Source organism: Rhodamnia argentea, chromosome 8, assembly GCF_020921035.1.
Source record: "Rhodamnia argentea isolate NSW1041297 chromosome 8, ASM2092103v1, whole genome shotgun sequence".
Taxonomy (NCBI): domain Eukaryota; kingdom Viridiplantae; phylum Streptophyta; class Magnoliopsida; order Myrtales; family Myrtaceae; genus Rhodamnia; species Rhodamnia argentea.
This window is the reverse complement of record NC_063157.1, coordinates 1,112,092-1,139,378: the sequence shown is the minus strand read 5'-3', so window position 1 is coordinate 1,139,378 and position 27,287 is coordinate 1,112,092. Positions and strand designations below refer to the sequence as shown.

At 39.6% G+C, this 27,287-nt stretch overlaps 1 protein-coding gene across 1 annotated transcript; it reads right to left on the bottom strand.

The window, feature by feature from the left end:
- Positions 1-8,183: 8,183 nt before the first annotated feature.
- Positions 8,184-21,449, bottom strand: LOC125316117 (pleiotropic drug resistance protein 1-like). The gene is made up of 25 exons (XM_048283399.1): positions 21,356-21,449; positions 15,798-16,052; positions 15,368-15,488; positions 14,767-14,855; positions 14,301-14,385; positions 14,026-14,185; positions 13,840-13,916; positions 13,576-13,629; positions 13,404-13,494; positions 13,033-13,334; positions 12,648-12,929; positions 12,192-12,508; positions 11,936-12,096; positions 11,738-11,841; positions 11,496-11,658; positions 11,305-11,421; positions 11,032-11,165; positions 10,587-10,919; positions 10,150-10,440; positions 9,976-10,059; positions 9,753-9,886; positions 9,434-9,661; positions 9,186-9,357; positions 8,830-9,084; positions 8,184-8,725 (listed from the first exon to the last, which is right to left on the bottom strand). Exons 1-25 carry the CDS (start codon positions 21,433-21,435, stop codon positions 8,465-8,467), a joined length of 4,350 nt encoding a protein of 1,449 aa, XP_048139356.1. The 5' UTR covers positions 21,436-21,449; the 3' UTR covers positions 8,184-8,464.
- Between the last annotated feature and the right edge of the window lie 5,838 nt (positions 21,450-27,287).

Below are 27,287 nucleotides of genomic sequence, written 5' to 3'. Positions count from 1 at the left end.
ATGTCGCTGTGACATTAGGCTTTCAAGAGATATGTTTAATGATATTCGATTCCGTCTCCTAGGGGAAAGTGCATTGTTTACCATGAAGAAACTGGCGCAACCTGCTTAGCCATTAGAGATTCTTGATGTCCCTGTGAAGTTAGCGGTGAAGATGCTAGAATTTGATTCTCATGGTCCACAAACATAGAGGACAAATGGGTAGGTTTATTCGAAAGTTTCGACATGCCATCCATCACCTTCAATTGGTAACGTAGCTCCACTTTAGTTCCAAAACCTATGAATTAAGCGACGGGACCGTCCGCGTTCACCAACTCACTTTGTCAAATATATGTCCTATACATGCAAAAACTCTCGAAAGGCTTGTCCAATTTCTACCCACCAAGACAAAAAAAGATAAGGCTCAGGCTCGGCTAAGGCATGTTTCAAAGTTACTTTCTTTCCCTTTAGGGAAATACCTTGATAGTGCCAACATTTTGTGCGTTCGGTTTCTCTTATCTTGCTCTTGTAGACGTCTTTATATTCGGGAAAATTATCAGAAGAGTCCTAAACCTTTTGACAACTTGCTAATTCAGTCCTAAATATTTTAATTGTGTTAATTTAATCCTAAACATTTTGACGATTTGCCAATTTAATTTTAAACTTTTCAATTGTATCAATTTAGTCCTAAATCTTTTGAAATTGTGCCAATTTAGTCTTAAATCTTTTGAAGTTTTGTCATTTTAGTCATAAACTTATTATTTGAGTAATTGACCGAAATGGCTAAATTAGCAATTCGTTAAAAGGTTTAGGACTAGTTTGGCAAATCAATAAAAGATTTAGGACTAAATTGGCATAATTTAAAGGTTTATGACTGAATTGGCAAGTTGTTAAAAGGTTTAGGACTGAATTGACACAATTAAAAGGTTTATGACTGAATTGGCACAATCATAATAGGTTCAGGACTTTATGGATAATTTTCCCCTTTATTATATTCACATGCACGCGTTTGACTTTGGAATGCCACCGCAGAACAGAAGCTTCATCAAATGGTTAGGTTAGCCCCACATATTACGTGTCGTATCTTCTGCTTCAATTAATAGGATTACCCTAGTAGGAGTTCCACTAGCACTTTTTTCATTGGTCGCCAAGAACAAATGTGTTCCATCCTCGTCCATACATATGGATGTTAGTTAACAAGTTTTCCAAATGTTTACACGAGCTTCACAACACTAATAGTACTCAAATGTTTGTCAAATTCAACCGTAAGCCGGTAATTTACTCATTATTCATACCATAAACTTTGTTATAGACTTCAAATGTGAGTTGCTTACTTATTAATCAGTTTTTTCAGTGACATATCTGGGAGATTTACCATACCTCCCTTGATTCGCTGGATCTTTTAGAACTCTGCACTTATCACGTGCGTATCGTGCATATCCTCGATTGAGTTCCGTTGATTGCAACTGATAATATAACATCATTTTGTCTTTAGATAACTATCTTGTAAAATATGTGAATCTCTCATGTGCTTTTCATTAGGGAATATATACAAAATCCCACGGTTCCCTATTCTGCGTATTCTTATCTCAACTGAGTATTGTAAATACTGATATCATCCAGCCAAAGTTGGACTCTGAAGAATAGAGAGAGTCTTGTAGACTTATTCGAAAAGCCACATACACGTGTAACACATTGCAATTTCAAACTCTTTGCAGTTTGTATCACTCCACTCCACCTACCATTTTGCATATTTGAGTTGGGAGAATTGTCTAAAAAGTCCTTAACCTTCTTGTCACCTTTCTAGAAGTGACCCACCGAAAATAAAGCTAATAGATAGATTACTAATCTAAATATTTAATGCGGACTCTCCTGTGCCCATACCAATCTCAACTCTGGGATTTTGACTTAATCAATATGACATGCGATTTAATTCATCAGGAGTCACCACTAATCTATTACGGATCGATTAGAAACCCAAGTAAATTGTGGGACAATACTTTACTGTTGCGAACTAGAGATTCATGGATACGAGCACTTTGTTATGCTACAGATAAATCTAACCTGCCCTACTTCCGCTACTTTATCTCTTTGTTTCAAAAAAAATTGCATGCAGCCTCAGCCAATTTTACCCTTAAGCGACTAACATGTGATGTGTGATTTTTGTGAGTGCGCAAGCCAGAGTCTATTACTCAATAAATCAAAGCAATAGATAAATTGCTAGAAATAGGGCAAAAATCTCAATGCATTAAGTAAAGCATAACCGTTTCAGGGAAGTTACTTAAATTGAGACCCCAACTTCGAACAGCAATGGGCATGGTTACACAAAGGCCTAGAACGGCAATGGGAAGCAACTTCGAACGAGAGGGCCGGCGATGATGGACAAACGGCGGCAGGGAGTCCGGCAGGGGCTAAGGCATCAGGAGGCAACAAGGAATCACATCGGGACAGCGGGACTCACGATGGGCGGCAAGATGTGGCGATTGTGGAAGTCCCAAGAGGATCTCGGGATCTTTGATGTTTGATTCCTTTGGTGAAGTTGATGATCTAGGTGTCTTAGAGGCCTCCTCAAAATTTCAACGCATACACATACTCACCGTTTTCGCACGACCGCGCGTGTTGGACTCTCTAGCAGTCCAACCAGTCCGATTTTCTCCTTCAAAGAAATTGTGTGATACATTAACATAAGAAAATAAGATGTCTCGTTCATTCCCTATCCAATAACGGAAATTCTGAGCTCACTTTGTTTTGCTGCTCTCCAACTTAATTAAAGAAAGCAATTTTTCCTAATTCGACTTCTGTCATGTGAATCACATATGTGAAATCTCACTGGGCTTGCCCGAATTTCGAATCATCTTGGGCTTAGTCCAAATAATCAAATTAAACTTAGAGCATGGTTGCATAACTCAGTCCAATTATAATGTGTTTTATGTGGGCTTATTACCACTAAATGTCAATGCTCCTGATATGCAAACGTAACTTAACAATATTTTTGTTTAAGAATTGGGTCCGTCCCTAATTTTTCTATGCAATGAATGGGGTCAACGAAATTTGGTGTCAACAAACCCTATTGTACAACGTCCACACTAGTGTTTTCGGCCAAAAGAGATCGAAATGACTATATTGTCAAATCGTCAAAAGGTTTGAAACTAAATTGATTTAATTGAAAAGTTTAGGACATAATTAACCTCTGTACAATAGTTCACAATTTGTTCAATAATTTTTCAGGAAAATTCCAAACGAAGGCGGGAAGTGCCCAAGGGCCTGAAGTAACCTTATTTTCTCAAATAAGGGATAGAAGTAGCCACATTTATCTGAAAGAACAGCCTGACCTCGCCGGCCGTAGGGCATTTTCGCCCTTTTTGTTTATGATTTTTTTTTTCCTTTTTTTCTTTCCTTTTTCCTTTTTCTTTTTTTTTTCTTTTGCTTTTCTTTTTCCTTTTTTCCTCTTCCCTCTGCCGACCATCATTGAGCCTCATTGACGGCCGGAGGAGGTTGCTAGACTCGAGCAAGGGCGAGGGTTGCCCTTGTGGGATTTGGCAAGGGTCGCCCTCGCTAGCCCAAGCGACGGTGTCATTCAACTCCAGCAACAGTGACCCTTGCCAGAGGCCGTCAACCTTGGCCAACATTAGCAATGCTCTTATTTGAAAAAATAAAGGCACTTCAAGCCCTTATTTAAAATTTTTCCTAATTTTCCCTATTTGGGTTGGTCCTTGTGAATTGACATTGAGTACAGTGGCAAAAGGGTCTTGCGGCAATTACGAATTGGCCGAGTTCGGAGTATAGATAAACAACAGGAAAATGTGTTGTGTGGTTTCAATAACTTTTGGTTGTCTTCTCACCGACCTTCACGTCCTGCACCAATTCAGTTCGTCCTCTGTCTGAGCCTCCAATCCACAATTCTGGCGTCCTTGCTCGTCCTCCACCGACGTCCTCCACCGGCGTTTTGTCGCTGTGCGCAGCCTCCTTCCATGATCACGTTTTGGTACTCTATTGGAGGTAGTGTTTGGTTTGCACTTAATAGGATTACATGCTGAGGACTTCACGATGCTTAAGGATTACCATGCTAAGATTGTCGAAAGAATTATAGATTCAACTTGCCTTCTGTTATCAAATAAAGTTTGCATCTCGATTGAAGTTTTCCTTTTGCACGAGGTACATGCTTCTTGCTTTGGTGATTCACGGTCGCTTATTCCCTTTTGCATGTGTGGAGCTTTTGACCATGTTTTATTTTGCTGGATAACTGTAATGTCTTTTGCATGGCTAAAATAGATTTTTCTTTTAGGGTTAGATGTCCAAATGAAAATGGTTTGAAAGGACTAACTCGGACATTTTGGCATTCATTAAGATCAGTGGTTTAAAAGGGAAATGATCATGACAAGCATTCCTGTCCCTCGTTATTGAATCTGGTCTCTGGTCTCAGAATCTATTCGTTTGTAGCAGCAAACAATTCACAGTTTAATCCTTCTTCGGGAAAAGATTCACATGATTGAGAAGATGGAGATAGTTGCTAGTAAAAACAGTACAACATCTGTCAGAAACATGCTTGTTTTGCGGATCGATGCAACATGTAAGTTTACCTCCTCTGGAAATTGAGCAAGTTAATGAAAATGGCGAAAATGAATGCGAAGAGCACTGTGAAACCTAACATCACGGCGGCGATCATGCCCAGAAAATCATGTCGGAAACCAAAGTAACCTCTCACATATTCTTCCACAGTGCCCCCAGTGTCCTCGAGCGGGCTCTTTAAATCTCCAAACTGAGAGACTACCAATCCATATAAAATCCAAGAAACCGGGCACGCCCAATAGTACCATCTCCACCAGACAGGAATCCTCCGTTAAATAGGAAATCATGGGGATGTCCACAAATCAGGCATTACACTAGTTGAAAACAAAATCAGCAGAAACATCGAAATCAATGGGTTGCTACAGAACTTACAGCCCTAGGCACAATGAACCCCGAAAAGAGGTTCCATATGCCATAGAATGCAGAAGAGACGATGGAAGCGATGTGGTAGTTCGGGGTCATGCCCACGGCCATCATTCCATAGTAGGTGAAATACAACAACGTGAAGTACATGAAGAAGAGATACCAGAAGAATTTTGCAATTGTCCATTCGAATCCAAACAACAGCCTCAAGGGGGCAGTGTCGGGTGCCAAAGGGCTTTATAGTTGGAGCCCGTATTTTATTGATAATTTGGGTTTAAACCCATAAATAAATATTATTATATATAATCTCTTTCTTTTATCATTGATAGTTGTAACAGATAGGTCGAATGCGCTTAATTATAATTGAATCATCTACTAGATCCGACCCTAGTTTAAGGGTAAACCAGTATCATTTGTGTCTCGATTCTCTTTCTCACGTTTACTCTTCATTTAATTGTGATTGTGAGTTTAATCCTAACAGACAAAAGAGTAATTTACCCATGATTGGATAAAGAAACGAAGAACTTAATAACCATTAAAGTTAGGATCGCGTTTTTTCCACTTTCACCGTGGCTAAAACACTCTGCTATCACAATGTTTTGACAATATTAACCTTTATGGGTACACATTTTTAGCATCCTTTGGTTGCCATTCTACGAAAGTATTTTCCTTTTTTGCTTGGTCTATGGGACCCATTTGCTTTATTCTCTCTTCTCGTGGTCCCATTTTCCTTCTCCTTCTTCTTTACTTTCCTATGTTCCTTGTCAATTCTGATAAGGGATCAATCCTTGGTGGTATAGAAAAAGACCCTAGAATTTCTCAATCCACAAAATCAAGCTCAAAATCATCATTCACATCATTAGTTTTGAATGTGTTTATCGAGAGCGCAAGCTTGAGTGCTGCTATCGGTATACTGATCAACCTCAATCGCAAACAGCTTCTAGACTTCGCCTCTCTCCTCGACCTCCCTCATCTTCCTTGCCAAGAACACATCGAATCAACGAGATCTTGATTCCAATCCTCTCAAGCTTTGGCTTCGGTTTCAGTTCTGGCTGGTTGTGGATGGGACGAGTAGCCGGAGAGTTCCTCGGCTGGAGACGCTTTCTGCCGGAGCTTGTTGTCCCCGCCGGCCGAATGTTGGAGCGCTTGCATCTTCCCCTCTTAATTATGACCATGAACAACATATTTGCCAACATTGTCATTGTCAATGTCATTAAGCTCCTTGGTCTTGTCGAAATTGTTTCCTTCGCATTGAAGCTCTAACCATCGCCACTACTGTTACCTTGAGAAACACTACAAGAAGGGCCTCCGCTACACAGGCGTGGCGAGGAAAGTGTCTCGTCGCCAGTCATTACACCACTATCATCTCTTCATGTATATTTACATTCACAATTTTGTGGTGCCCTTTTTCGTCACTCATCTTTGCCTTGCTTCTGTTTTTTTTCGTCTCATTGGGTGTTGGTCGAATTGCCGAGGAGTTCGCAACGACACCATTGGCAGTGTCAAATCGATAAATGGAATAAGGGAGGAGAGGGTCAATGAGAAGAAGCAAAGTGGGACACACAAAAAAAGAGAGAAGAAAATAAACAAAACACTCCGTGCCAAAAAGAAAATGCTTTAAAAAGGTGAGACCCACAAAGGCTAATATTGGTAAAACATCGTGATAGATGAGTATTTTCGCTACAATGAGAGTGGAAAAAGCGTGATCCTAAAAGTCAATTGGACAAAAAACCCAAAAGAATCACTCACTTGAGAGGAAAACTCATATATCATCAATTCAAAATTCGAAAACTCGTTTCTTTATAGAAGAACTAGGACATTAACTATGAAACATTGAATTAGGAACCTAAAAGAAAAACCTTAAACTAAGAAACATCAAATTATGAAACCTTAATCTAGATATAGTAAACTAGAAAATAACAAATTAGGAAGCCAACTTGAACTGAGAAAACTTTAATCTAGAAGTTTTTCTCTTCAATCTTCTAAAAACTCTATCTTTGCCGTTTTATCTTCATTTGACCCATTAGATAAAAGTTGTGGCCAAAGTCTCTCTTACTTGCATAACAGTAAATGGAATTTGATGCTCCGGCATCACTGCCCAAATCCAATGGAAGCGGCCCTGAGACCACGTTGAAGTGTAACATGGATAAATTTTTTCTAATGTGGAAGTCCATGTGAGAGCCTATATTAAACTCTAATAAAATTTGATAATCCTTTTTAATTGTTCAATTTGGAAAAATGATTATTCATGTTATTTGATGACGTGATTTATTATACCCTTATGATTTAAACATCTTACGTAGATAATTCACATGTCATTTTTTTGCCCACCGTTCAATTTTACTGGATTAAAAGCCAAATAAGAAAATTATGTTATCTTGAATTAATAATAGGATAACATTGTATATTTTTATATCATCTAGAGATTAGATTGAACATTTTTTAAAGTTCAACAATCACACTGAATAAATTAAACGTTAAAAGATAAAAATGCACATGGGCCAAAGTTCAAGAACCATATGTACAAGTATTTTATATAAATAAACTTACATATTTGGGCCTCAATGGAGGCCTAAGAATAAACGCGCTCGAATCATTTTCAAATCATGACTATAAAAGAACGAAAGGATTAGCAAAAATGATATAAATGGTCCCTAAACTTTGACCCAATGTACAATATAATCCTAAATTTTTCATTTGACTAATATGGCTCCTGAACTTTAGACTAATGTGCAATGTGATCTCTCAATTTTTAATTTGATCAATATGGTCTATACACTTTTTAAATATGTTCAACTTAGTCCCCGAACTATAGGAAGATATTTCAATGTAGTATTTTCCTTAATTCAAGTTCGGGGACGAAATTGCACATTTTCTTATAGTTTTAGGACTAAGTTGAATATATTCCAAAAGTTCGAGGACCCCATTAAACAAATTGAAAATTCAGGGATCTCAATACATTGGACTAAAGTTCATAAACTATATTGGTCAAGTTAAAAGTTCAATGACCACATTGCATACTGGGGCAAAGTTTAGGGACCATTTGTGTCATTTTCCCAAAAAATTACACATGAGGATTTATTTATTATCGAATTCAAGAACAAATAAATCCCATCATTTCAATTTGTCTCTAATTAGATTTTTCTTTTGGGGTTAGATGTATAATGAAATGGTTTGAAAGGACCAACTGACATTTTGGCATTCATTGAGATCAGTGGTTTAAAAGGGAAAGGTTCATGATATGCATTCCTGTTCCCCGAAACTGAACCTGGTGTCTGGTCTCAGGAATGTTCGTTTGTTGCAGCAACCAATTCACAGTTCAATACTTCTTCCAGAAAAGATTCATATGATTGAAAAAATGGAGACAGTTGCTGTATAAGCAAAAGAGTTCATCTACTTGATATGGCAATTAGATACCAATTTACAGGTAACTTATTTGACTGGAAAGCAAAAAGAGGAAGATAAAAAAATTAACATGAAACAAGGCGAATGCTTTAGCCCTTCTCATTTTCTTTCAGAAACACGCTTGTTTTGAGGACCAATGCAACGTTAAAGTCTACCGCCTCTGGAAATTGAGCACCTTTATGGAAATGGCGAAAATGAATGCAAAGAGCAATGTGAATCCTAAGATTACGGAGGCGATCACGCCCAGAAAATCATGTCGGAAACCAAAGTAATCTCTCACAAATTCTTCAACCGTACCCTCAGTGTCCTCAAGTGTGTTCTTTAGATCGCCGAACTGAGAGACTACCAATCCATATAGAGTCCAGGAAACCGGGCATGCCCAATAGTACCATCTCCACCAGACAGGTATCCTCTGTTAAATAAGAAGTCATGAGGGTGTTCACAAATCAGGCATTATACTTGTTGAAAACAAAATCAGCACAAACATCAGAATGGCCAGGTTGCTAAAGAACTTACAGTCCTTGGTACGATGAACCCCGAAAAGAGGTTCCATATGCCGTAGAATGCAGAAGAGACAATGGAACCGATGTGGTGGTTCGGGGTCATGCCCACGGCCATCATACCATAGTAGGTGAAATACAACAATGTGAAGTACATGAAGAACAGATACCAGAAAAATTTTGCAATTGTCCATTCGAATCCAATCATTGCATAAACTATGATGCCATATGATATAGCTTGCATGAGAACATAAGGAACTTCAATCAAAACCTATGAATAAAAGATGAATAACATCAGCAAGCTTCCAGCATTGATTTATGCTTAACATCTTTAGAATAAGCGTAGTCGGAATCATTTCGAAGCAATTTTACCTGTGCTAATGCGTATGGGAGAGCCGAGTACATTCCTGCAGCTCGCTCTCTATAGAAAACCGTTCTCTCCACTGCTACAACTGGTTGCACCAAAGACGCATTTTGGACCCCAAGGAAGAGAACGGCCGCATACATAGATCCCATCGCATTGATCAAATCTTGTTGCCGGGTACTGCAAACCTAACATTCATAAGCACACAAATTCGAGAATGAATGGGGCAAAAATTGACATTCTAGGCAGAACTTACGTTTTAGAGCCGAGGTCCCAGAACATAGTCCCAAACATTAAGGCAATGAAGACAGTGAAGAGGAACCGAACAGCCGTATATGGCGGATTCCGCCAGTAAGACCAATGTTGCTTCCATAGGCAAGCCATTAACTGGGTGAAAGTTGACTGAGAATACTTGGTCGAGAAATAGAGATCCTTGGCATTTGGAGGAGGTATGCTCAACTCTTTAATCAAAGCCTTGTTTCTCCTGAAAATCACGAAAATACATTTTTACATTGACATTTTACGGGTCAGTAGCAGGACTAAAATTTTGACTTCGAGATGTGCGGTAAACCTACCTGTACAAATCTGAGTTCTTGTATAAATCAGAAAAATCGACACCCAAAGCGAGTTCATTTGCTGGGGTTGTAACTTCGAGCATCCAAGTTGCTGGATTATACCCATCTTTGATATTGCTAACTCCTTGGATTCCCTTCATTTTGAATAAATATAACTTGGTCATTCGAGTAGCAAAAGGAAAGTACAATTGAATCCAGATTATATTCAAGAAACAGTATGTACCTCCAAATAATTTATAAGATGAGAAGACAGACGACCCAGAGGACCTACATATATCTCTTGTCCCCCGCGTTTCATTAGGAAAAGCTGCCAAACAAGTAAAAACGCAATAGCTTCTCAGTTTGAACGCGCTGCAAAAAAGACTATTCGTTTTTTGAATGTGCTGACACAACTCACCTCATCGAATGCTTCAAATATATCAATGCTCGGTTGGTGAATTGTGCATACAACCGTTCTCCCCGTGTCCACCGTATTTCTAACTGTTCTCATGACAATGGCAGCAGCTCTTGCATCAAGCCCTGAGGTTGGTTCGTCCATGAAAATGATGGAGGGGTTTGCGACTAGCTCAACCGCAATGGTCAGCCTTTTGCGTTGCTCGGTGGATAGACCATCAACACCGGGCAAACCGACCAAGGACTGTCTCAGTGGATTTAGCTCCACAAGCTCCATGACTTCCTCAATAAACATCTGCAACATTTTTTATCGTAGAAATGATTGAACTAGATTGATGCTCAATTAGACTTTATAACTAGCTAAGCATTAAGCACTTCCACAATTAGTTTGGAGTTAAGCAGGCAATCCTCGTTGAAACAGATTGTGGTGTATATGCAAACCTTTCTGGTTCGTTCATCCACACAAGGAGGCAAACGCAGCCATGCCGAGTAAAGTAGCAATTCATAGACAGTAACATTAGGTGAATGGATGTCATTCTGTTCACAATATCCGGAAATTCGAGCAAAAGTATCCTGGTTCTTTGGATACCCAGAAATTGTTATGTTCCCCTTGATGTACCCTCCGGTCTTTCTCCCAGCCAACACATCCATCAAAGTAGTTTTACCAGCACCGCTGACGCCCATCAGAGCTGTGAGAACACCTGGCCTAAAAGCGCCACTTACACCTTTCAAGAGCACAAATTTATCCTCAAGAACACCTTGATTCTTCATTTCCTGCCAAGACAACCACAAACACTTAGTTATACTTAGGATGAACATTTGAGGATGAACAAATCGAGAAAGATCTATTTTCACTATCTTCAGACTTTTCATAGTTTAAAGATACCTGTGGCATATCAACGGAGTAAGTTATTTCATTGAAAGTAATTGAGTGCTGCTCAAAAGGGAGAACGATTTCACTTTTCCTATCAGCGGCAACGGCTGTCTCAGGCCATGTAGGTGTAGACCCAGATGACCTCCCTGCAAGAACAAAAAGAAAAGATAGGCAAAGAAGTAACATGAGTTGTTGATGGACCAAAACAGTTGTTCACTCCTTTGATGTCTTAACTTCTGCTAAATGACAGACAAAGGAAAGAATCTAACTAGCTAGACATTATACCTGATCCATTTTTGTGACTAGAGCCTTCAGATTGCAACTGAATTGATCCTCCCCTTCTATTAACGTCCTCATTACCCTCAGGATCATGTGATTTTGCTGGCTGGGATTTGCCAAAGGCTGCATCATAACGTGGAGCTTGAGTAGGCAAGCTCTTGTTGACAGAAACCTCAACAAGAAGGAAAGCCACTTACGATTGAGAAGAGCAAGAGCAACGGAAAACCCAAAGTTGAATAGGATGATGAAGCCAAACAATGCCCCAATTCCAATCCAATACCAGTATGCTTCAGTAAAGAACCCACGAGACTTTAAAACTTGAATTCCTAGTGGTTCGTTTGAACTTGAATTTATGGGAATCTATTAGAAGGATTAATACAAGAGGAATCGGTAAGTCAAAGAAGTCACATCTATTATAAGGATAAATACAAGACTTCACCTTATCCCAACTCGATCCTAGAAGCTCGTTAATGACTATTGCATTCTGCCCATACATTAAAGGAGATGTCCAGTAGCCCCAAATCCACCATTTCTTCATGTCCTCTACAATTCAAAGAAATGAAAATATTGCACTTCTAATGAAAAAGAAGCTACAAACATAATAAAGGAAATGGTTGAACTCTAGTATCTGTAATACCTCGGGAAAGAACTACGCCGCCCAATGCAAAGAGAGTGAGCAGAGCAAAAGACCCAAATGTGCTGGCAATGATAAGATTTCTCCCAAGTGCTGCGATTAGTCGGAACAATCCAGAGGCCGTCTGGTTAACGACCACAAGTAAAAGATACTGCTTGAACAACCTGTAACACAACATAGACAGTAGAATGGATCAACTACAACAACGAGATTAAAATTTCCATCTGACCACCAAAGAACAATCACAACTCTTTCTGACCTTCCAACATTTGGGTCGTATCCAATGACATAGTATGTGATGAATACCCAAACTGCAACCTCCACAAATGTGATGGGGATCTTCAGAATCCATAATGGAAGAGCATATGCCCATGCTGGATAGAAGAGGAGGTCTCTTTGCTTGTAGAAAACTGGGAGCTTGGCTATTGTTATCGAAAGCTCTGCCATTCCATTGAACATGATCACAACTACGGTGAAGAACAAGGCACCAATATAAAGTCCTCCATCAGTTACGGAATCCCGATGCATCTTCGTCCGTAAGAACAGGGTCATCGTAATAAACGCCAAAATCGTGAGCTAATAAAACAAGTCATATCAGTTTAAGCACATCAGACAATTCATGTTTGAAGTGAACTGAAACAGAATGACATCAGCTTAAGTACACCAGACAACTCATGTTTGATGTGAACTGAAAGAGAATGAAGTCGGTATTTACCTGAGTGATCTTGAAGATGTAGACAAAGGAGTTCCTTTTCATAAGCAAGTACTCCCTTGAAATGCAAGCTTTCAGCAAATCCTTCATTCCAACACCAAATCTTTTGGTAGTCAACGCAGCAGGGTGGTTCTTGCTCTTATCGAATGGAGTAGAAAGTTCAGCCCCCAGTTTTCTCCACACGTGAAATGACCGGAACGCCTCCGCAAATTCCCGAACCGTGACAAAAGTGTATGGCTCATCTTTACGTACCCAATACTGATGCTGATCTTTCCTTGATGTTACCTATCGAAAAGTAGATTAGTATGTTATTGCAAGAGACTTGCTACAGTATATATCTTTTATCTCCTAGAAGTTGCTCAAATAAAATTTTCATATTTTCACTTACTTCCTGCAAGAAATCAGCAACACCCTTCCTCGCAGGGCATTTGAATCCCATTGATTCGAAGAAATCCAGGACGAGTTCACATGGGCCCTGGTACACAATCTGACCATCAGATAGTAGAATGATATCATCGAACAGATCATAAGTCTCTGGAGCTGGCTGGAGGAGAGAGATAACAGCTGTTCCATCAAGAATGTGAATAAATTGTTTCAGGGAGTTGACGATCTGGTACGTCGTCGAGCTATCGAGCCCAGTAGATATCTCATCCATGAACAATGCATTAGACGGCCCAACCAGCATCTCACCTAGAACTTACGGGTCAGATAATCGAACACCTTCAGTAACTACAAGTTTAATATGCTTCTTGTTCTAACCTGTGGTCACACGCTTCCGTTGTCCTCCGGAAATACCCCTCAACATTTCATCTCCGACCATCGTATCAGCACATATTTCCAGGCCTAAAATCTGTGATGAAAACATGGGCATTAAAGTTCTGCTATTTGTCAAGTGCCTGCATGATTTTGGGGTGAATCTTGTCGAAATTACCTTAAGAATGTAATCAGTGATAACATTAGCCTCCTGACCTTCTGTTGCTGCTGCCTGTGGAATTTTGCATGATCCATGGCATAAGAAAAACCAGACACGCACGTTGATCTAAGAATTCCAATAACATAGTAACTGCTTGCAGGAGTCGAACTCAAAACAGTTTGTTCCTCATCAGTCTCTTCTTATGGTTTACTTAATTCCTTTCCTTGCTTTGAATGAAAAAACGAAAAACAACTCTAAGCTCGCCTTGTTTAATTTAATTACCTTCATGAAGATATCAACATCAGGGTCTGGTTTTATATTTGCTGCTTTCTCTCTTCTCAACAACTCTGACAACATATCTGCAGATGCCGCCAAAGAATCAGCGGTTCTTATTCGAAAGTATTTGTCTAAGCCAAACTCAAATATGACATCATAAAAGTATGAAAGAATCCATTCTAATCAGCTAACCGTATCGTGATCCAACACCCTGACATCTTGCAGAGAAGGCCAACGTTTCTCTGACTGTCATTTCTCCTATGTGAAGATCATGTTGACTTATGTAAGCCGCTGTTCTTTGGGGCACAAACTCATTCAGGCCATGTCCATTGTAAGTTACCCTTCCTGTTGTCTGAGAAACAATCTTCATTCTTCAGTATAATGGCATGTTATATTAATTTGTCACATAAAAGTTGTAAATCCACAATAGAAGGCCTGAAATCAAATGAAAGGTGACTTGCATTAACCTTTAGTTCAGGATCAAGCTTTCCAGCCAAAGCTAACAAAAGCGTGGTCTTCCCAGAACTAGGAGGACCCAGAAGCAAAGTCATCCTGCAAAATTGTCCATCCAAATGAGAAGAAACATGCCAGATAAGAAAACTAAAGCTAATTTTTCACTGTTTTGTTCAAGGAAAAAAGATGAATCCATATCCGTTTCTGTTCGATTTTGTTATCATAAGAAGAAAGGGCATGCATTATTTCCAAATCAAATTTGAAGCGGTAATCCAATCGATATGTTGAAAACTTCTGTCCAACAAGAATGCGACAATTTTTAGTTGAGACTTTTAAATGACTGCTCATAATGCATCTGTAGAACACGGAACCAAGCTCGAAGATGAAACCAAATCGGACATGCTGAAACAAAATTAAGTTCAGTTCAATTCAATTTGGAGGTTTGAAAACCTGGTTTGTGATTTGGTTTGGTTTGCTCACCTGCCAGGTTTGATGATCCCGCTGACATCTTGAAGGATAGTCAAGTGCTTCTTTCTACTAGGAAGAACGTGTAGAAAATTCAAGAAGCCCTTCATGTGTAAAATGAAACACAAAGAATAGTGAAGGTTAAACAAAGAATCCAATCAGGTCATTCAACCAAATTACCGAATGTCGTTTTAATCAGAAGATTAATATGATCATAATGGCAAGTTATGTGACCCAATAGTGTGGGATTTGGATGTGTGGTCTATGTTTTATTGGGTTCTCCCATCTCATTAGCTAGCTTCTGGTTTGTGGTTCTCCTAAAGTCTATATCAATTCACATAAGAGCCATCTCGCATTGTCGTGGGGCACTCGTGGTGAACCCATATTGCAGCGGTTGCTCGAGGCTAGCAGAAGGCCAGTACAAAAGTCAACACCATGTGTGCACCAAGTTTGCAGAGCATGGTTGATTGTCATGATCCTAAATGGGACTTGGATGACACATGGACTCTCCGCCACTTATCCAAAAGCTAGCCGTTGAGGTGAGAGAGCCAGGGCCATCTAAATCACATATTTTTATGCTTTTGCATTAAAAATATTTAGGTGATTGCTGGCTTACCTCTAGAATATTAGTGGAGAAATTAATGAAGGTTGGCAAAGCTCTGCTTCCTTCATGAGCCTCTGCCTCCACGTTCAAATGCTCAAATCTAACTTCAATTGTAGGAATATCAATTCCAACTCTGCAAAATAAACCCAGATTCACGATAACCACAGTTCTTCAAGCCCAAAAAGAAAATTAAATAAGAACATCTTGAGAACACCAGGAAAATTTCACGGTGGAAAAAACGTGCATGATTCATGAATGGACAGTTCCCACCATTGTCGACGAGAAAAATTTCACTAACTAGAGATGGTCTGACATGAGGATTTTCCTCGGTAGATTTTTCTCGGGAGCCAAGCAGACTCCATTCCAAGAAACGTTGCAGATTTCGTAACTCTTATCTCCTCCCTTCGGAAACCCCACAAAACAGAGGAAACAGAGACCGTACCTATCAATACGGTTCTTGAGCTTCAGCAGGAACTTCTCGTTGTCCTCCTCGGCCACCCTCACTAACCTCTCCATCAATCTCTTCCTCTCATGAAAACCCAGGTCCTGGATGTCGACCTCGTTAGCACCGCCACCACGCGAAGCCGTCAGGATCCCCTTCCGGAGGCGGTCGAAGGTGGGGAGCTTCTCGAGAGCAGCCCATCTGAGAGCTTCCTCGTCGTCCTCGTCGCGAGAAGACCTCGAGAACACGTCCATCGTCTCGCGCAGGCTGTTCCTCGCTCTGTATATGTCTCCCCCTTCCATGGATGAAGCTGCCTACTGAAGCGTTGCTCTTGCTCTTTCTCTGATACACGAGAAAGAAGAAGAAGAAGAAAAAGAGGCAGTCGACAGCTTTCCGTGTTCTGTTTCCCGCTGATGTGTCCTTCCTGCAATTACGTATGAAGAGTTGTTCTATGAAACGAGCTCACAAAGGAGGAGGCAATGGAGGAGATGAAGAGACGTGAAAATGGAGTTTATATATAGAGCTAGAGAGAGAGACGGTGCGTGTTACGCGGCATTCAGAATTTGTCGATTAAATCTAACTCTTTTTTAAATCTAACGTATTTTATTAAACCTTCTTACTTCCAAAATTTTTCCGATCAAATCCTTTTAACACTACAATGCGTGGTGAATGGGCGTGAGTGTAAAAAGCGTTCGATGGAACTTCATCGGAAAAAACAAAAAAACATATATTTGAAATAAGGTTCACCGACAAAGCGAATTGGACAAAGAACCGAAAGAATCACTCATTTGAGAGAAATTTTCATAAACCATCGACCCAAAACTCCGCATTCTTGCAATTAAGCAGGTATATCTTTCTTTTTTTTTATAGGGGAACTAGGAAAATATCCCACGTTACATTGAATTAGGAATGTTAAATTTAAATTTAAAAAAAAAAGAGAAATTCAAAATAGGAAACATCAAATGACGAAACTTTAACCTAGATACATGAAACTATGAAATGTGAAATTACACGAAATGTGCTCAAATTAGTAAATCAACTTGAAATAAGAAAACTTTAATTTAGAATCTCTGGCTTGAAATAAGAAGTATCTATTCTTCAACCTTCTAGAAACTCTATCTCGACCACTTTATCCTCATTTGATTCATCAGATAATGTTGTGGCCAATATCTCTTTTTGCTTGCGTAATATTAAATTGGTCCAATTGAAAGGTCTAAGATTGAATTGGTACTAATGCAATAGGTTTATGATTTTTTCTACACCTTTTCCGGTGATTCGCCTATTTTATTTGTGTCAAACTTTGCATCATGTTGAGGCACATCAGTTGAAGTCAGTTGGATTTGGTGACAGAGAGATTTGATTAGAATACCTGTGAAAGTAAAAGAACTTAGATTAAATAAATTAAATCCATGGGAATTTAATTGGAACAAGCGTCAAACTACAAAGCCAAAAAGTGAAATTTTTTGCGATAAAATAAAGACAAAATAAGTGGCTCGATTGCTCTCACTCATCGATGAACTTACATAGACGAACCAACCAAAATGAAAGCCTTTCGTTTTCCTTATCGAATGACGAAAAATATTTCTCAATTCATTTTTAAGATCCCAGTCGAACACTAAAAAATATTTTCATTTTCTAGAAAAATGACTTCCTGGAAGATGTTTTTCAGAAACATCACATTTTTTGCTAAATAAACGAAGCCTTAGAATTAGGGAGCCCCGGGCAAGTTTAAAAAAAAAAAAGACTCATGGTGTCAATGTACTTAAGAAAAAACTTCATGCAGCTGTGAGAATAAAACCACAAAAAGCAAGGGTGTATTATTTGTCAGAAAGATGATGAAGGTGTTAGAATTTTATTCTCACGGTCAACAAATTTCCTCAAACAAATGGGGAAATTTTTTCAAAAGATCTCCCCCATATAATTCGTACTCCTAGACATGACCAAAACAAGCTCTTGCGAATCAGAAGAGTTTAGCAAGGGTTTGTCATTTCCACCCACCAAGAGACCAGAGGAAAATCGGGCTCAAGCTCAGCTAACGCGTGATTGAAATCTATTTACTCTTCCTCTTCTACTGAGAATTTTGACATTCTGTACGTTCTATATCTCTTCGCTTGCTCTCACTTGCGTCCTTGTGTTCGCATCTACGTATTCGACTTGGGAATGACATTGTAGAACAGAAGCCTCATCAAATGGTCAGCCCCAAAAATACCTTCTTAAATATTCCGTTCTTATGCTTAAATTGTACATAGCATTCTTTTGTTAGTGACTAGTAATAGGTGTTCACCCTCAAGCATTTATTTGTGCTTATCCGGTAATAGGGATGAGGTCCTCTCGCGAAACTTCTCAATAACACTAATGTTGAAACATTAATGTGAACATCGATTTAGGCTCCATTTGTTTCACGAAAAATAACCTTCATGAGAAAGAAGATTTGCATTTTCCGATGTTGATTCACAGATAAACTAGTTAAGGACAACATTTTCCACCAATAGATAAGGCACATTCAAAAGTGGAGAAAATGATTTCCTTTTTTGAAAAGAGAAAATCATTTTCCCCCTCTTTCCTCCCTACACTACTTCACCTTCTTTTTCTTTCTAATTATTTTTATTTTTCCTTTCTTTTTTTCCTTGTTCTTTTAATTTGTGAAATTTTGATAATTCTTTATTCTTTTCTTTTGTTTTCTTTTTTCCTTGCCGGTCGCAGGCCTCGAGCGAGCTCAACCTCGCCAGAATCTAGCGAGGTGGAGCCTTGCTGGCCTTGGGCCAGCTCATTGTGGTCGGTTGCCGACCATCGCCATGGTTGGCTACCGGTGGAGGAAGAAAGAAAACAAAATAAAAAAATAAAGAATAATTAAAATTTTAAATTTTTTGATAATTTTCTCCAGAAAAATCAAACCATATTTTCCATACCAAACGATGAAAAATATTCTCCTATTCATTTTCAGGTTGTACCAACACTAAAAAATATTGTCATTTTCCTAAAGAATGAATTTCTAAATAATATGTCTCATTTTGCACGAAACAAACAGAGCGTTCATAAGCCATTCAAATTTTTACAAGAGCTTCTTCAAACGGTGACAATATCAATATTTTTGTTAAATTCAGTTGTAAGTTGGTAGTGTACTAAATATTTATACCTAAACTTCGAGGCAAAATTCAAATGAAGTTGGTAACATGATAGTCAACTAATAGTGTTATGTTCAAATGTGGGTTAATAACTTGCTCAATTATACATTAGTAGTGTTGAGATGCGCGTTCGAGTTGTGTTAGAAAGTCTTACATGAGAAAATTGACGTAGCATGGAGCATTTAATATATTTTAGTTGGCCAATAACTCATTGGCACTAAATATCCTAACAAGTATATTTAAATGTAAGTTGATAACTTGCCAACACAAAACAAGACTATGAACTTTACTGGGTATCGGATTTTTGTCACCGCGCTCACAAGTTCCTATTACGTACTTGATTTTATTGATCAAGATAGAGTTGCCCCTACGTCAAATTAACCTCTTTTAAGTAAGTTGATTGTTTAAGAGGGAACCGTGATTCCTTGTCGCAGCTCGTAACCATGAATGGAGAAGACAAACATCTTCGAAATTAATACAAATGCTTCAGCAATTTTGGCTGTGGAAATGGGCACCGGCTTCAAAATGGAAATAGGTAGTTGACTTTTGAGGAATAATTGTACAAGTCTCAAGTGCTATAAATGCGAGAGATCTTCCTAGTAAGCACAACCTTTTGGTGAAAGCAATGTCCAACCACCAACTCACATTTTTCTTCTCAAAAGCAGCCCAAGGAATATTGATTTTGACAATTTTCTTCCTTCTTCACTTGATTTGTCGGCCCTCTTAACTTCAATGTAGGAATGTGCGAAGGGAATTGAGGTATATGCTAGCTGTGTATTGTGAGTGGCAGCTCGGGGTCATTATATATAATCTTCTTGTTTCCTGGATATGTCAATCTCCTTTTCGAATCAAACAAAGGAATCGACACAATCATACATATAGCGGTTCAGCGGCGTAGCAACCCCATTGATACCATAGTATCCCGAAGGCAATTTTGGGTGGGCCTAGCAAGGGGATCGAAGTAGTGTCGCCTCCCCTGGCTCGCAAAGTTGGGATAGTAGTATGACTGTTTCTGTTCGTAAGCGGCTCTAAGTGATAAATTAGGCGTGATTATAAGGCCTGCAAAGGCTCAAAGTTGTTCATTGATCATTTCTATCAAGTAACGATGTATAAATGCAAAATAAGTGGAATATTAAGAGGACTATCAGCATTTGAGGATGTGACATGTGCTCCGCCATCAGATGCTAAAAAAAAAAAAAAAATGTCGCCTCGACAGGACTAGCTGGTCGATTTTGTGAGCCATCTTATTTCGTGCACAAAATCAATCATATTCAAATTGTTCTTAAGGCAAATAGAGGTACAGAAGTCTAATACAATAGCCAAAGTTGGACTCGTATAATGGAGGAAATAATGTTGACTTCCGCATTCGAAAGGGAAAATGATGCTAATAGTACATGAATTTTAACACCATGTACGATATCATCATTGAACTTTTAATTCATTTAATGTAATCGTTGAACAATTCCTAAATGTTCATTGTAGTCCCTATACTTTCAATTATTCAATATACTCCATCAACTTTACATGACAAAGTCCAATCAATACTTCAGTTCCATTCATAAGTTTTCATAATTATACTGTTGCACATATTTTGGAATGTCTATTCATTTCAATCATTTTCCTAAATCAACAAAAAAAAAAGATATTTTTCATTATATTTTTACCTTTTTAGTCTCTATAAATATTATTTATATTTAAGTAAATTTTAGTTTATAATCTCTGTAAAAATAAAAGTAGAAACCAATTTAAAGTTTTATCGGGTTGATATTCATGCTATTTGATGATTATATGTTTCGTAAGGATATCTAGAAATGATATTAATTTATCTATAGATGTTCATAGAAATGATATTAATTTATCTATAGATGTTCATACTCATATTAATATAAATCAATATTTGTACTTAGACTAATCTAAATCTTAGTCCTTATCTTTTTGTAAGAAAGAAGATTTACATTAATGTGAGTAAGAGTATCTCTAGATAAATTAGTATGGTTTCCAGATATCCTTATGAAAGCACTTAAAGACTTAAAATAGCATGAGTATCAACTTGATGCAACTCTAAAAGAGGTTTTACTTTTACTATTATTGAAATCATAGGTAAATTTTTTATCTTTTTTCTCGGAAACCCCAGAAACAGAGGTTCCAAAGACACAGTAAACAGAGACTTTGTATGTACCTATCCACGCGGTTCTTGAGCATCAGCAAGAAGTTCTCGTTGTCTTCCTCAGCGACCCTCACTAACCTCTCCATCAATATCTTCCTCTCATTAGAACCCAGGCTCTGGATGTCGATCTCGTTAGCCTGCCGCCATGGGAAGCCGTCAGAATCCCTTTCCGGAGACGGTTCATGGTGGGGAGTTTCTCCAGAGCAGTCCATTTCAGAGATTCTTTGTCGTCCTCGTCGTGCGAAGACCTCGAGAACTCGTCCATGGTCGTTGCATGGTTCCTCCCCATTGGGGAGCTGGTCGCGCGCAGGCTGTTGCTCGCTCTGTATATATCTCCTCTTTCCATGGCTGATGCTGCCTGCTAAACCGTTGCTCTTGCTGTGTTTCCGAATCACAATAAGAAGAAGAAGGAGGAGGAGAGTTGGGTGACAGCTCTCAGTTTATATGGAGAGAGACTATGTGCGTAATGGTTGGACAGGTGGCCACTATGTAATGCTCATGATTCATGAACGACTTGTGCTCTTTGACTAGTCGAATCACAGGAGTCTACCGCCTAAGCAGTAGCCCTATATATATGGACAATAAGAACGAGAGAGAGAGAGAGAGAGAGCGCGCGCGCTCTTCAGGATACAAAAAGAAAGGAACGAGCCAAGGAAAGAGAGAGAAAGCTTAGCCCGTACACGCCCCAGATATCTCCACAAGCCGATTCAACTTCAGTTCGCAAGGCCTCGTTCAACGGGAGTAATTTTTAAAGTTAGCTCACAAATTCGAAGTATCGTGAATTCTGAACTGTGAGGCTCACTTTAAGAGTTGTTAAGCTGTTAACTTTTGCCCATGGCCGGTGTCCCATGGATGAAACGCTGAGGTGTATATCCCTCAAAAGGTCTGCGTCCCTCGAAAAAAATGGCTTAAGTACACCCCAAGTGCCATAAGTTGCGTATGGCGCTCACTTTAGTATCAAAACTTTCAAATCGATCACTTTAGTGCTAAGTTTTTGTAACTTCGATCACTTTAGTGCTAATTTCGGATAAAATCGTGCACTTCGGTGCCATTCCGATCAACATCCCGGCGGAATGAATTACGTGGATTTTATAATTGATTTTTATTATCTTACATGGCGAATTTTTAGAATCGACTGCCACGGTGGAATCCAATGTGGCTTAAAAGAACGTAAATGTAAAATGACGTCGTTTATGTATTCAGATAAACGACGTCGCCGAGTGTTGCCTTCTTAGGTGTTGTGCGAAGGAGCCGAGGGACTTGTGCGAAATCCGGTCGCGATCGTCGCTCGTGGAGTCACGGCCGCCGGTCGCTGGCCATCGTTCGTCTTCGGTCGGTAGCCGCCGCCACCGCCCGCTCGCCGTCGTGAGGTATGCGTCCGTGTCCTTTGTCCCTCTCTCGGTTAGACCGGAGCAGAAATTAGGGCAAAATTAAGGTGAAATTAGGGCTTCGAGGGGAAAATTAGGATTAAGGGCAAAATTGGGGGCGAATATGGTAAAATGAAGGCTCGAGATTGATGCATTGGGGATGTATACTACTTTAAGCACAGCCTCCGTCTTCGGTTTCTTGATAAAGAAAAATAGTGGCCCCCGAGATTCCTTCGGTCCATTTCGAATTTGTATTTTTTGCATCCCTTTTGGTCCACTTGTTTAATCAAACCTCTGACACCTTTGCAATGTAAAATTGCTTTTTATTTGCTATGAAGTAGTGAACTGAATGCGAACGAACCTCAAAATATGGAATCCGAATACCGTGCTTTGGTTGTCTGTCCTATTGCTTTGTTGATACTAGACGACAAATAATGAGTCTTTAATCAAAAGTATGCTCGTGGGGACCTCCACGTGCATTTGTTGACTGTGGTCCCAAAAGCTAATATCTTCATTGATTTTTTTGCTCTTTTCCTACAACCATGGACAAGAATCTCGTTGTTGTCATTATTTGTTATGGTGGAAATTTTGTCATTGACACCGACGAGTGGGACTACGAAGGTGGAAATGAAGGAACAATTTTCCTCGATGTCGGGACGTCGTCGTATGCTTCTTTCGTGAGGGATATAGTGCATTTATATGGCTGCAAAGTAGGTAAATTACTCTATTGTCTTCCCGAGAAGGGTTTGAGGGATGGGTTGAGAGAGTTGTGGGATGAGAATGGGTTTAAAGATGTGATTTATCACTATCTCCATGGCAAGGAAGCAAAAGTGTATATAGACAATGATAGTGATGATGATGCTCGAGATGAAGACATAGCTGAAACAATAGAAGTAGGCATTGATTCCACTTCTCATGGAGGTGAAACTATTGTAGAAGGGCATGAGGAATGGGGAGAGAGGGAAGATTGGGCTATTAGGCGGGATTGTAGGGAGAGGGAGGACAGTGAGGAGAGGGAGGAGTAAGCAATACAATCGATGAGGCAATCACTGGATTAAATTGGGATGTTGCAGAATCCAGTGATGATGATGACGATGATGAAGTTGTGCGAAATGTCGGCTTCGTAGGAGACGACGATGACGATGAGGAGCTGCAACGGTCAAGACAAAATCACAAAGACTTTGCGAGGAGAAAAAGTGTAGCACTTGCAGGATTAGAGGGAGGTGAAGCAGCAAATGGAGAAGAACCTACACCTACTACAACTACCGGTAATAGTGAGGAAATTGGCAGTGGTGACCGGGTTGGTACTTTTGATGACGAGCCCGAATAAGAAGAAGAAGCTGCAACTATGCGTAGAAGGAAAAATAAGTACCTTTCCTATGATCCAACCGTAGCAAGTCCTATTTTGAGCCTTGGTATGAAATTTGAGGATGCGAAACAGTTTAAGGATGCTATTCTAAAGAGCTCTATTGCTGACCGGAGGACTTTAGAGTTTCTTCGAAATATGAAAAAATATGTGAGAGCTAGATGTCCACAACGTAATTGTGGATAGAAGATCTACGCAGCACTAAGCAAGAGGAGCGGATCGTTTCAAATTAGATCATTTCAGGAGGAACATACATGTTCGGTTGTTTTTTACAACAAAAGGATAACAAGTAAGTGGTTATCGAAGCGGTTCTTCAACACGATCAAGGCGATGCCGGAGATTAGAAGTCCTCACTTGAAGCAGCTAGTGAAAGAGCAGGTAGGGATTAATGTGTCGGAGAATCAATGCAAGAGAGCCAAGTATAAAGTGATGACAACACTCTTGGGTCAGTACAAGCAAGAATATGCCCAGATCTGGGATTATGTTTATGAATGTAGGCTTTAAAACCATTCAAGTAGGGTGTATGCGGAAGTTGTGGAAAGGCCATTACCCGATGAAGGGACCATGTTTGATAGGTTCTACGTATACTTCGATGCATGCAAGCGGGGATTTTTATCCGGCTGTAGAAAAGTAATAGAATTGGATGGGTGCTTTTTAAAAGGCTTATGCAATGGTGAATTATTGACTGCAATTGGTAGGGATGGCAATAACCAAATGTTTCCTCTAGATTGGGCTGTAGTGATGATAGAAAATAAGGACACTTGGTCCTGGTTCATGAAAAATTTGATGGGCGACTTGGAGATTACCGATGGGAGCGGTTGGGCTTTCATGAGTGATCAACAAAAGGTAAAGCCATCGTCAATGCATTCTTTTGAAATGAGCTTATTATGAAGTATTTTCCCTTTTCTTATAATTATTCCTTGGTTTAATATTGTAGGGGCTTGTTCCCGCATTAGCCGACTTGATGCCATATGCCGAGCATAGAATGTGTGCGAGGCACATATATGCGAACTGGGCGAAGAAGTACAAAGGAGATAAGTTGCAAAAGCAATTCTAGGAAATTGTAAAGAGCACGAACATGACTGACTTTAGGATAGCAAAACAAGGTTTGCTTGAGCCGAGCAAGGACGGTTTCAATGAGCTATTCCAAACTGAAGCAAAGCATTGGTGTAGGCCTTTCTTTAGCGAAGAATTCAAGTGCGATATCATCGACAACAACCTTAGCGAAGCTTTCAATGGCAGCATATTAGCCGCTAGGTGCAAGCCAATCGTTGCGATGCTTGAGGATATACGACTTGTGGTCATGACTAGGCTGCGAAATAAACGAGATGATGCTGCGAAGTGGACTAGAGAATGTGGTCCTCGGATTGCGAAGACATTAGATGACAATATAGCTGCTAATAGGTTCTGCCATCCAATTTGGAATGGCGATGACGGATTTGAGATCAAAAAGAATGAAGACACATATGTTGTTCACCTCCATAGGAGGAAGTGTTCATGTCGGGCATGGCAACTTAATGGAATTCCATGCGCGCATGCCATTTCTGCCATCCACCACAAAGAAGAGAACCCAGAACATTACCTAGCTATTGCTACAGCAAAAGGTCCTATCTCGATGCGTATAAGTCCATGATGCAACCTATTAGAAGTAGCAAATACTGAGAGCCAACCAATCGTGATGCCCCCGCACCTTTGCCATTAAAGAAGCAAGTAGGAAGGCCAAAGCGGAGACGAAAGATGCAAGAGGGAGAGGTTTCAAGACAAAGGATGAGCAAGTTTGGTGCAAAGATGATGTGCTCATACTGCCGTAAGCTAGGGCACAATAAAAAAGGCTATCAAGTGAGGAAGCAATATGAAGGGCAAGTGGTCGCTACAAATCCGACACAAGAACGACTAGAAAGCCACATTGTGCGGCCAATTGAAGGGCTGCCAAAAAAGCACAATGAGTCAACCGTTCACCAACCGAGGACAAAATATCCGGTAAGATATTACATTATTTGTTTTCTTTGTCTTCCTATAAGATTTACAATAACGTAACCTCATTTTTATATTTCGGGTGACAAGAAGGGCAAGAGTTGACCAAACCGCCCAACCGCCACCACCCGAAGAGCCAACACAATCTGCTGCATCGGGGTATGTTATGCAGCCAACTAAAGTGTCAATAACTCAGAGTACAGCCCAGCCATCTCCACCAGCACCAAACCACACCGAATCTACCGTTGAACAAACGAGGAGAAAATATCCAATAAGATATACATTCTTTGTTTATGTTACTTTATGGCTTGTAGTATAACTTTGTTTTCACACTTTAGGTGAGAAGAAGACCAACTCAGAAAACAGTCCAGGCACCACCACCACTACCTCCGCAGCCAAAAGAGCTCGCTGCACACCCACCATTTCCCCGGCTAACAAGAGGGGCTCTTGGAAAGAGGTTGAAGGAATATGGTTATGGCGTATTCACGGACGAACGCACCGGAATGACTATTTTACATGTAAGTTTCGTAGGACTTATCCATATAAGGATATCGATTTAAAAATTTCTAAATCATTTGCTTCTATTATTATGTTGTTGTAGCCCGGGAGAAGCTCAGAGATTCTTATTTCCGAAGATGGGCCAACCCAAGAGTCAACGGCTGCGTCAAACAAGAGTTTGCGAAAGACGAGGACAAAAGCTGCAGCCTTCAAGTAGCCACCAAGGAAGAAGCCAGCAACAGTTCCATCTCAACCAAGACCGGATACTCCACTTGAAGAGCTAGAAGCTGCACATGTTAGAAAGAGTGCTAGGATCATGAACCAAGTCAAAAAGCCATCAAAAGGAAAATGAGTCGGAGTGGTTAATGTTTACTGATATGATTGGAGTGGAACTTGTATTTTGTGTTGGCATTTTTTGTTGGGAACTCATACCAGTTTAGTGTTATCATTTTTTGTTGGGAACTCGTGCTCGTATTTTTAGTTAATGTAAATTATAAGCTTAATGACGATGGAACTTGTTGTTGTTGAATTATGCATTTTTATTGCTGTGATTCCACTTCTTATTGTGTTGTTTGGCTGTTTGTGAATGACGGCTGGTTATAATTGTTGGTTGTTGGCTGGTTATATTTAGTTGTGGTAGGTGGTTATATTGTTGGGGTTTTGTTTTGGCACAAATTTGGGATCTGCAGGTTTTGATGCACCAGCAAGTTGCTGGTGCAATTTTAATGCACTTAAGTAATCGCTTTCAGAGCAAGTTGGCACTCAAGTAACCAATTTTCAGAAAAACTTGACACTTAAGTGATCACTTTCACAAAAAGTTGGCACTAAAGTGATCACTTTTTAACCCCGACCGGCACTTAAGTGATCAGCATGTACAACTTATAACACTTACATTATAACCGATAACCAGCATTTGCAGCAACAAAAAATTACCCGCAACAAGATGTCCGCAACCTTTAAATAGCTCCAAATATGAAAACTTGCAAACAAATA

What these genes read in the sequence shown, in the direction of transcription:
- LOC125316117 (XM_048283399.1), bottom strand. Translation starts at nt 21,435, where the DNA reads ATGGAAAGAGGAGATATATACAGAGCGAGCAACAGCCTGCGCGCGACC. An exon ending in ACTCCGTTGATATGCCACAG is followed by an intron (nt 10,920 to 11,031) that starts GTATCTTTAAAC and finishes TTGTCTTGGCAG; the next exon opens with GAAATGAAGAATCAAGGTGT. An exon ending in ATCTTATAAATTATTTGGAG is followed by an intron (nt 9,887 to 9,975) that starts GTACATACTGTT and finishes TTCAAAATGAAG; the next exon opens with GGAATCCAAGGAGTTAGCAA.